This window comes from Hippocampus bargibanti, linkage group LG04 (assembly GCF_051943395.1).
Source record: "Hippocampus bargibanti isolate YZ-2025 linkage group LG04, ASM5194339v1, whole genome shotgun sequence".
Classification (NCBI taxonomy): domain Eukaryota; kingdom Metazoa; phylum Chordata; class Actinopteri; order Syngnathiformes; family Syngnathidae; genus Hippocampus; species Hippocampus bargibanti.
The window spans coordinates 24,879,282-24,891,301 of NC_142737.1; the positions used below are offsets into that span (position 1 = coordinate 24,879,282).

General features: G+C 39.5%; 1 protein-coding gene across 1 annotated transcript in view; it reads left to right on the forward strand.

Moving 5' to 3' along the window:
* Positions 1-12,020, forward strand: part of kat6a (K(lysine) acetyltransferase 6A) — a 47,546-nt gene that overhangs the window by 28,554 nt on the left and 6,972 nt on the right. Inside the window, exons 5-13 of the mRNA XM_088994828.1 lie at positions 317-398; positions 641-755; positions 3,653-3,969; positions 4,142-4,254; positions 7,129-7,244; positions 7,561-7,702; positions 10,606-10,767; positions 11,476-11,569; positions 11,728-11,959. Of these exons, the coding sequence (XP_088850954.1) occupies positions 317-398; positions 641-755; positions 3,653-3,969; positions 4,142-4,254; positions 7,129-7,244; positions 7,561-7,702; positions 10,606-10,767; positions 11,476-11,569; positions 11,728-11,959 (1,373 nt within the window). The remainder of the gene's footprint in view (positions 1-316; positions 399-640; positions 756-3,652; positions 3,970-4,141; positions 4,255-7,128; positions 7,245-7,560; positions 7,703-10,605; positions 10,768-11,475; positions 11,570-11,727; positions 11,960-12,020) is intronic.

Genomic DNA, 12,020 nt, shown 5'->3' on the forward strand with positions numbered 1-12,020 from the left:
ATATTGCTGTGAAATCTGGGCCTGAGGAGTTGAACACAAATCATTGTTTATTCTCTCGTATGAATGAAAACAGGTGGATAGTTTAATTGTTTTATCTGGTACCTACTTTTCATACTTGGGCACAGATTCTATTGTTTAAAAAAAAATCAACAATCTCAATGAAATTTGATCATTTCTGACAGAACACTAATGCAGCAATGCATGATCAGTAACCCCCGCCTCCGGGAAAACTAATTTCATGTATTTAATCAGATTCTGCTTTCTTAATCAGATGTGCATTTGAATGTTCAATACATGTTTGTGTCTCCATGCTTAGGACAATATGTTGTTTTGTGATTCATGTGACCGTGGCTTCCACATGGAGTGTTGTGATCCTCCCCTAACGCAGATGCCAAAAGGTAAATACCCAAAACTGCCCCTTTAATTTTGTATCTGTGGCTTTATTGCATCTTTACAGCCTCCCATAAAGTCAAACATTCATCTAATCTGCCTCAAAGAGTAGGTGAGATTTGCATTTCTAGATTACATCCACTTAAAACTAGAACACAACAATAATGCTTTGTGTTTCTCTGCATCATTTGGTTTCTCAATCCAAGTGTAAACAAGTCGAATGTATATGCTTTCTTGTTTTTTGACCCAGGCATGTGGATCTGTCAAATCTGCCAACCGAGGAAAAGGGGAAATAATCTTTTACATGAGAAGGCAGCACAAATCAAACGTCGCTATAATGCACCACTTGGACGGCCCAGGAACAGGTACAGAATTACCTCAACTTTTGGAGATCCAGCATTTCACCAGAGAAACATTTTTATGTGATACTCTGTTTCATTTGCCGTTAATGCAGCCGAGCAAGAAATTATTCACACCCAAGGGGTATGAACAACATTGGGAGTGATGTATCCCATCAATTTGCAATAGGGATAGACTAAAATGGGGAATTAATCATTTTGGACTTGTGTTTTTGTGTGAAAACACAGACAATGGCATTGCATTCATTGATAAATCTTCATTAATCCTAAATGACAATGCTTTCCCACATAAACATCCCCAGACAAACATAAATTTACCCCCAAAATGGTTTTGCGTTTGACCGATGCTGTGTTTCCTAGTTTCTTTATATTTGACGCTTGAACAAGGAAATGGATAACTGTAATGTAATCTGAAGATAAACTGAAGTTAAAAACAAAACTGCACTGTTTAGATATTCAAAGGAAGTAGAAATGAAAAACATCACCCCCACTACCTTCAAATTGTCCCGAGGTGTGAGTGTGAGCATGTGTGCTTGTTCTTCTGTGTGTGGTCTGCAATTTGCTGGCAACCGGTTCACGGTGCCTGATGCCCAAATACGACTGGGATAAGCTCCAGCACCACCTGGGATCAGAAATGTAAAAGGGATTTAATTCACGTCATATATCCCAAAATGGAAAGAAAATGAGAAATGAAAACATATGAAACTAATCAAGTACACAACTTCATTTAGACTTGTGTGAACTGTACATACCGGTATATCAATAACATACCATATATACAGGCACTATGCAAGCACACACTCTGGGATGTATATGTATTGCGATACTCTCAAACTCATAATATTGTGCCCAATCTAATACATTACAAAAATTACAGCCATTTCAACCAATGCATACAGGGTGGAAGTTGTCAGATGGTGAAAAACTGTTGCAGGGGATAGCTCCAAAGCGTTCATAATATTCTCAAACTTTATTCTTTTTTTCCATTAACTTTGTATCATCAGAAAGCTTGCTGAAACACAGAATCTGCACAACAAACTGAAGTACAGTGATACCTCAGTTTACGAACTTAATTGGTTCCCAGAAAGTGTGTGTAAGGCAAAAAGTTTGTCCGCCAAACATTTATTTCCCATAAGAAACCATTAAAAATGAGAATAATCTGTTCCCAGGTCCCCATAAAACATAATTTTATACTAAATAAGCCTTAAAACTACACAAAATATACCTTATTTCAGTGTCTGAAACTCATGACAAAAAGTTACCGGACACCAGGGCAGACAACTCTGAAAAGTTGCCTGCCCGATTTTACACAACTTGAAACACAATAAGACGACTAATCGCAAAAAATAAACATTGTTGCAAAGTATTACGGATTGATAATCAGAATATATAACAGAACAACACTTGAAAATGAAGTAATTGGTGTACCTACCACAGATGCTCCCTTGCTTAATTTGTCGTAAATATCCTTTGGTGATAATTTTGCCCAGTTGTTGTTTATACTGCCATACACTTCCCGGCAGGTTGCACAGTGCAATATTTGCGTTGCGTCGTCTGCTGCAAGCCACATAAACTCCTCTTTCCGCGATGCTCTCAATGTTCGTGGTTAGCTTCTTTTGAGTCTCTCTTCTCGGGCTGAGGTTTTGGCTTGATTCCTAATCACGTATCCATTTTTCTTGTGTTCTCTGTGCGTCTACTTTTGAAAATGATCAGAATCAGAATCATCTTTATTGCCAAGTATGTAGAACACACAAGGAATTTGTTTCCGGTAGAACACGATATGCACGACCTGATAACGCTCGGGAAAGTCCGGGCGCGAAGTTATTCGATGCAGGCTTCTGATTGGCTGCCGAGTTTGTCAATTGCCAAACGAACCGAAATTAAAATTTGCCAAACGAACCGAAATTCTGAAATTTCAAACCGAACTAATATTTTGAAATCGGAATAAAGCACATTTGATTTGGATTTTTTTTATTTCTTATTTTTTATCTTTATTTTTTTCCCGGAAAAAAGTTGTCAGCCACCCGGGGTTCTGGAAGAGGTTCTGGAAGTTGTACGCCCGGCGTAAAAGTTACACACCTCAGGCATCCGGGAAGACGTTATTTCAAACACTGCTTATTTTGCGTATAATAAATGTGCTATTGTATTGTAATTAAAGAAATAAACTGTACTGTATAATAAAGTCATTTTATTTATCTTTGTGATGGTCGTTAATGTAGTTGCCTCTTGATGATATCTGAGTGAAGTTGCTGTGCTTTCTCGGCGATAATACCCTCACTCACACGGTCCCCTGCTCGCTGCTTTTCGTTAATCCAAATCAACAGAAGTTTTTCAACCTCTTCTATTGCCTGAGACCGTTGCTTAAACAACACAGAAACACCCTTAGCCGCACGTAGCAATGGTCGACTTAGCATACTGGTACTGGGACGCTAAGTCACACAAACTCACACCTTCTTCGTGTTTTTCGATGATCTCCTTCTGCTCGACCGTAATTTTCTTTTGTGTCCTCTTCACTACTACACTAGCCTGTGGTGGGGTCTTTTTCTGTGCCATAATAGCAAAAGTACACTCAAAAAGGTGTGTGGAAAATTAGTCTGACAGCCACCGTGGCGCTGTTCGACCGTGTGGTTTGGTGTTCGTCCGCCGAAAACTAGTTCGTATGCCCAGATTATATTCTCGCAAATTTAATGTTTGTAAAGTGAAAAGTGGATGAGCTAAAGCGTTCCTAAGACGAGATATCACTGTACAAAAATATTGTTGATTTATACACACAAGTACAGTGTGTGCATATGCACAGTGAGACTATAATAGACACGGTAGTACATGAAGGGCATTGATTGCGTACTTCGCAAACAGGATCTTCTGACCATATGACTAAAATTTTAACATTGATGTCTCCCCAGGCCAGGGCGACCCTTCAAGAAACTGGGTGGCCGTGCTCGGCGGAAGCGCTCGGCCTCGGCTAATTCCTCGTCCAGCTCATCTTGCGAAGGTTACCCTGGTGATGACCGACTACTTTTCTCGATGCGGGACGATGACGACCTGACACAAAGCAGCCTTCGTTTCAACAATAAGACCAAGGGGTTGATCGATGCACTCACAAAATTTTTTACACCGTCACCTGAGGGTCGCAAGGCACGGCAGGAAGTGGTGGACTATTCGGAACAGTGTCGGATCAGAAAGAAAGCCAATCGCAAGGGAGATGGAGATGACAGGGGGGGTACGTTCAATATTTAGCATGCATATTCAGCAATCTGAAATGTTTATAATTCTTCCATACATGATGTTTTCTTGAGTCTTAAAGGAAACCTCAGACGTCTTTATGTGCCTGCAGTTGCGTTTTAAATTTTCCATATGGTGTCACTTGTTTTTCTTTCCCCCCTCACTGTCAGACAATCAAGAAGGCAGTGACTGGCGCGATGAGGATGATAGACTACCTGGCCATGAAAATCTAACAGAAAAAGACATTGAGCTCTTCAGACACATCCAGGAGCTTGCGTTACAGGTATCCAATTGATGAGCTGGTACATGAAATGTAGAATTATTGCCAGAGATGCCAAAAGTGAGGTCTGGATAAAGCAAATACCACCAGTAGAGGAACAGACTCATGTACAGTAAATTCTGAAGCAACACCTGTTGTCAAGAGATACCTTCAGGTTGGAGCAGTTGTGGGGAATGATTCATTATTAAAAGTGTATTAGATCTAAACATTTAATATTTATTCAAGTACCAGTAACTTGAAATTATCAGACAAAAAGTAAATGAGTTAGATCATTTAAGAACATATTAAAATAACCAGCCATACACGGACCATTGTTTCAGGGATTGCAGGTCACTCCACTTCCTGCTTCACTCAAAGATGGGGCCTGACCAAGCTCTTTGCATGTTTTTTCAATTCATATTTGTTATATTAAATACTCAAAGGCATGTTCAGTTTATCACAATTTTATTTTGGGACAAGGTCGCCAAAAGACATAAAAAGAACCAAGAAGACACAATTCCCCCCAAAAAAAATCACTACAAGATCACAGGGCAAATCCCCGCCTGGGAATTCCTTTCCAAATATAACTTCTTCACAAATTCTGAAGAATAAGTACTTGATTATTGTATTCCCGATGCGTATGTGTTACCACAACGTTTGTGTGTGAATATCGATTATTTGAAGGCAGATCACATCCGGTAGTCAATCATAATTTACTGTTAGTCCATCAATGGGATTTAGCATTGAGAGCTCGTGTGAGTACAAATGATGTTTTTGAAAACTTAGTATTTATTAAATTTATATATACAATGTGTGTACACATTAGGGATATATAAATAGGGCCGATACGACCAGTCAGACTTTAGTTCGCTGACGAAGCCTCTTGGATAGGAGGCGAAACGTCCGAAACCTTCACTTTTGTACAGATGACGGCTGAAGAAACCTTCTCATCGATACAATGTGTGTAATATTTTTGCGAAGTGTTTAGGTGTTACATTTCACACTGGCTGTGATTTCATTCAACAACTGGAAACACACTCAGGGAGAGAAGAATAACATTTGTGACGTGCTCACTGTAAGCAACACAGTGCCTTCAGAATGCTTTGACAATGTAGGTGTTCATAAACACAACCAGCTTTGTTTGGCTAGTTTTTTTTCTTCTTTCGATTGTAATGGTTTTATTATGAAAAATTCAGCACTACGAACACCCCTCACCTCTCCCCTCACGTTCTCAAGTCCTCACCGTATCTTGGAGATTTCAAAATTTCCACGAGAACGAAATCCACAAAAGGGGCATGTGTCCACTCAAAAGGAAGATTAATCATTGAATGTCAAGTATTGGAATAGCGTCTAGTGTAAACTAATTGATGCGTGATAGGCCAGGTACGGCCCCACCATATTTTTCAAACAAGTAGACAGGCAAGCTGACATACTGTATGTGGAATAGATGCCAGTGTTAGGAACACGTTCAAGTGGTCATGGCTTGAGGAAAATAACTTGAATGTTTATTCGACAACATTACAAAGGTCGACAAACTTAGTAAGTTAGCTATACATTTCGACCAGAGTCCAGGAAGCTTGAGGGTTCTTAAAATACAAACAAGCAGAATTGCCAGGATACAAAGAATATGAAAAAATACATGTATATACAGTAGATATACTGTAGTAGTGTTGTTGGCATTGCTAAGTTAAGTACAGTGATACCTTGGCTTACGAACTTAATTGGTTCCCAGACAGAGTGTGTAAGGCCAAAAGTGTATCCCAAAAAATAATTTCCCATAGGAAACCATTAAAATGAGAATAATCCGTTCCCAGGTCCCCGTAAAACATAATTTTCTAATTTTCTAAGCCTTAAAACTACACAAAATATACCTTTTTTTCTGTATAATAAATGTGCTATGGTATTATAATGAAAGAAATAAACTGTATTGTATAATAGTCATTTTATTTACCTTTGTGATGGTCATTGATGGCTTGATGGAATGGAGTGGCCGGTTTCTTCAGCATTAAACACTTGATGAGGAACGTAGCCTTCTTTCACCATCTTGAGGAATGATCCCTTGTCGGTGCTTTCTCCGCGATCATTTTACCTAGTTGCTCATCAATTGTATTCTGTTTAGCTGGGTTGATAGCTTTTTGCATCAAGTGTACAGATGGCTTGTGCGGGTTATTTGTGGAGCCTAATTGATTGGATATTTTAACCTTGCAGTCTACACTCTGCCTTTGAACTAACTATCAAAGTTGTGTCCAAATTTCACTGATTTCTATCCATTTTGTCATTCTCTCTGTCGTCTGCCTGTCTCTTTAATGTTTAAAATACCTCCCCTCACTGCTGCGTTCTTGACCAATCACGTGGCTTTAACCGAAGACTGGAGCGGGGGAAAGAGGACAAAAAATGTCAGCAGCCATTTTCTTTTTTGGAGAATGACTTCACTGTCTCTCTTTCGGTAACCCCCCCCCCCCCCCTCACTGCTGCGTTCTTGACCAATCAGGTGGCTTTAACCGACGACTGGGGCCGGGGAATAGAGAACCAAAACAAGCCGGCTGCCATTTTATTGTTAGAACGGGCTCGTTCGCGAACGACACATCACTCATTGTGGCAGCTCCGTGTGTATCCCGGAAAATAGTTTGTATGCCAAGGTAAAATTTTCATAAATTTAACGTTCGTAAACCGAAAAGTTCGTAAGCCAAGGGGGTCGTAAAACGAGGTATCACTGTACTTCATGCCGTTTGATGAGTCAATCTCGTGTCTGGCATTGACAAAGAAATGCCTTTCTCATTCACCTCACATTCAAAGTTGCCCCGTTTAATCTTATTTTATGCTTTATAGTCATGCAGTGCAAGATGTAACCTTTGCCTTTTGTTCTTTTATTTCCTCTCCCTTGTTCACTCTTAATAGAAAGTCGGGGTTACAGGTCCACCAGATCCTCAGATGCGATGTCCATCAGTCATTGAATTTGGAAAGTTTGACATCCAGACGTGGTACTCTTCTCCCTATCCGCAGGAGTACAGCAGGTAAGACAACATACAAATGTATTTGCAATACCCAAATATCTTCCCCTTCTTTTTACCCACTTTTGTTCATGTTGGTATCCTTCCTTAGTTTTGTTTGAATACAGAACCATGAAGTATGATATCTTGGAAGAAGAGTATATTGTGCAAACTAACATGACAAAACACTGCAAGTCTCCAAATATTTTTTTTTTATATGCAGTATTTTTTTCGCAGTTGATTGCAAATAATATGCCTGTGTGATGCTTGTAAAATACTGTGAAAATGAAAAAAAAAATTGACCCTTGTGATCATATTACACCTTAAATTTGTTTTTTAGACTACCCAAACTGTACTTGTGCGAATTCTGTTTGCGCTACACGAAGAGCCGTAGCATCCTCTACCAGCACATGAAGAAATGCAACTGGTTCCATCCTCCAGCTAATGAGATATACAGGAAAGATGACGTCTCTGTATTTGAGGTACACACTAATATCTGGCAATCAGTATAGTGAAGAATGACCCTGCTGTCAACAGACACATCTGTCATTTCTACTAGATGTATTTCTTTTCTTTCATTTGACGCAATTAATTGTCTCCCAGTGTCGATTGTAAATGACCAACAATTAACTATTGACAGATTAATCCATCTTTAGAATTCTCCAATCAACATACTGTAATTTGCACCATGACAAAGGCATTTGTGCAACAGAAAATGTCATGGCTGCATTCTTGGTAATGCAAACACAGTAATTTGTGGACTGCAAAACGCACCGTATTAAAAACCACAGGATCGATTAGAACGGCAAGGTCAATTAGTTTGTTTTTGTTGTATACAGAATTTGGATTTCAGATCAAATGATGAATTTATATTCAAAGACAAAGGTTCAGAAGATAAGGTTTTCTTACGCGTTATCTACATTTTGACATGCTAATGACTTAGGACACAATTTCTTTGAAGCCATCCTCTTTTCAAGTTGGCAACAGTACTGGAACATGATTATTAAATTCGCTTGAAGTGAATAAAATTTAGATTTGATGGCATAATGCTTGCTTGCAATAACTGCATCAAGCCTGTGACCCCCTTGGCTTCACCAGACTTTTTCATTTGAAATGCTTTTCCTGGGTTTACTGCATTCTTTTAAAGGACAACCGACGTCTCCGGACAAGTTGTGTCCATAATTTGTAAAATGTCTTCAAATGACTTCTACTGAGCGTATTTTACAAAGATTCCACCGCATATAGCTATATTTTACGTTTTAAAACTCGCGCTGAATATTCCGGAAGTCTTGTTTCTGACTTGGTGACGAGTCTGTACGTTACGTCACTGAAGGAACGCCCCTGACCGAAAAAAGGACACATTGTAGCAGTCCTTCCATCACATCAATGCATTTTGCTGTACTTTGGTCTGAAAACGTCGTGTAGGACCAAAATGAGGCAGAAGAGGGCGACAAAGCTCCATGTAATGAATTAATCAGCCTGTGGAAACGGGCTGATTAATTCCTTACACGGCTTTGTCGCCATGTTCTGCCTTTTTTGGGTGTGACATTTCCACCCCTGATGCCTCAGAATGACATGGAATAAATTCTTTAATCGATTGCAAACATGTATGCTTTCTTCTTCAGAACTATTTGAATCATATTCATAACTGGATGTGTAACAAGAAAGCATATTCTCCGACTCTGAAGCCATTGTTTTGATTCTCGAGCAAGGCAAGACATCTCGCCCTGACACCACGAACATGGGGGTGGGACCTTCTGAAACTGGCCACTTCCGGTTTCAAATTGAAGTACTTTTTAGACACTTTAAGTCATTTTTATTGTTGTTTTGCATTTGACTAAAAATATCATACTGCGTGTTTTGGGTATTTTAGATGCTATAAAACGTTTTTCTGATGTCAGTTAGGAAACAAAAAAGTGACGTTGGTTGTCCTTTAAAGTCTGTGTTCATTCCTGGGGGGTTTTGCCTTCACTCTGATCTTCAGGGGATAAAACCATGCTCGAATGCAAGGGTGTCAAACTTTTTTTTTTGCCGCAGGCCACATTGTAGTTAAGGTTTCCTCTCGGGGGGCGTTATGAATTTAGAGAAGCCGTTAGTATGTTTCATCCCCTCCACCTATTACATAAGAGTGCACAACAAATGTATGAATGACTAGTTTTCAAATCTGAAGTCAAGAATATTGACTGTTATTGTGGCTTACATACGAAAAGAGAAGAAGCGTATCCAGGCCCCAGTGCCCGTGACAGACCGAGAGAGATGTTTTTATGTTCCAATGTTAATGTTGATGTAAAATAGGTGGAAATAAAACATTAGTTTGTTCTTATAGTATTTTACAAATGGCCTGCTCTATCATAACGTGTGTGTGTGTGTATACAGTTTATGCATATTGATTCATAACGCGCTTTAACAACACAATTGTTTTGTAGTCTTGGAACATGTTTTTTAACAATGATTACAATGGGAAATGCTGTTTCGGTTTTCGAACAAAGGGGTTTTCGAACAGCTTTCTGGAACAGATTATGGTTGAAAACTGAGTTTTGACTGTACTTGGCCGATCTGTTTGATGTCTGTTGTTCGTTACATACATGATTTAATTCTTTTTCAGGACAGTCCAAATTTTTATGTTGACTATGCCCAATGTTTGTGCAATGTCTGGTTGATTTTCCCTCTTCATTGCAACTTCAAAATAGTCTTACCCCCACCTCTCATTTTCCCCCAGAGAGCACCCTGGCCTTCACAGTTGCTTAACAGCAAATACCATTTTCACAAGTGTAACCCCAAGTCAAAGACAAGCCCTATCTAATGTTTAAGCAATCAATCTAATAGGCGGGACCTATGTAACTAGAAGCATCATCAGGAACATATTCTTAACTATTGCTCAAACAAAAGGTGCTCTGTCCTGAGTCGTTGTATCCATTTAAATGTAAATACTATGAAATAAAATATGTTTTAGTTAAAACCCAAATGAATTCAGTACAAAATCAAATACTTTGGGGGGACTTTGAATATATGTATGTCAGAGTATGTATATGGGATGGAATTTAGTATATATATTACACCAATCAGCCTTGATTTTTTTTTAATCCTGTTCTGCTGCTTCCAACCTATGTCCTCCATACCTTTAGCTTTGGTTTCTTTTTCACAGAAGTCACCCTGATCTGACCACTTTTTTGTCATTCCTCCACCCCTTTGTATTGCACAATTCCTTCTGAGACTCTGTTGAGGTCATTTCCTGATGCCAACGCCTCACTTCATTTGTTCCATACTTTTGAAAACAGCATGTGACTTTTCCCTTGAATAGTGTTCATTGGGTGAACAGGCGTCACCAGGGAAATCTTAAGTTTTCTTACACTCACATTTGTTCTCTCATTAATCTTTTTGAAAGGTTGATGGAAATGTGAGCACAATCTACTGCCAGAATCTGTGCCTGCTGGCCAAGCTTTTCCTCGACCACAAGACCCTCTACTATGACGTGGAGCCCTTCCTTTTCTATGTCCTCACACAGAATGACAGTAAAGGTTGCCACCTTGTCGGCTATTTTTCCAAGGTAAAACTAACATTTAAAGTAGGGGTGCACAGATGAAGATCGGTATTGGTGCCAATTCCCTTCATGTTGGTTGACTGGTGATAGGTCGATCCCTGAAAATAAAACCAATCTTCTCCACCAATCTCAGCTCCCTCTGCAGTCTGAAAAAGTCATCCACAGTCCGACTCGGCTCTGGAATGATAAATATGCTTTTTATTTTTATTTGAGAGAACCAATGCATTTACAGTTCAAACAATCCATGTGTTTCATTTCACGGGTAATGATTGGTGTCTTATAATGAGACAAGATTAAAACATTGACACAGTATGCCATGGTCATGGCCAAAAAAATTTATCCGCAAAAATTGGTACCGACCAGTGATCTGCCAGAAATTTGTGATCAGTGCACCCCTACTTTCAAAACATCTTTTTTCATTTCATACAACTACCACATCTTCGTGTCAAAATTCTTACATACCAGTGATGCAAGTGTCCACTATGGAAACACAACATTTATAATGCATAGATCATGGGTTTATTTTATGCCACACTCACCTGATGCCTGCGACTTGTTCGTGGCAAGTGCATCCATTAAAATTCCAGTGCTCAACCAAAACAGCATTTTACACAACATTTTACACATTAACAGCAAACATAGCCTACAACCTACTAACAAGAACTGTTTTTTATTATTATTCTCTGATGGTGGAATATGTCTGTGTCTTTGCAGGAGAAACACTGCCAGCAGAAATACAACGTATCATGCATCATGATTCTTCCTCAGTACCAGCGAAAGGGCTATGGGCGCTTTCTTATTGATTTCAGTAATAATCTCTCCTTGTTGCACATAAACACAAAGTAACTGTGATTGGCTATCTTGACACAAACCTGTGACAGAAAAACTGCAAGTTCCTTTGTCTGTATTATTAAAGCAATACTTTTCTTCTGGTTCTCATGTATTTTGCCATGTACCCCCTTGCAGGCTACTTGCTATCCAAACGTGAGGGCCAGCCTGGATCACCAGAGAAGCCTCTTTCAGACCTCGGACGGCTATCCTACATGGCCTATTGGCGCAGTGAGGTCCTAGAGTGCCTCCATAGAGTCCATGACCGGCAGATCACAATAAGACAACTCAGCAAATTGACCGGGATTTGCCCCCAGGATATCACCACAACCCTGCACAGCCTCAACATGCTTGAGCAACGAGGAGACAGGTTAGCGCAAGGAAACATACAAAGACCCAGTGTATGTTTTAGCTTCATCTCAGATATTATC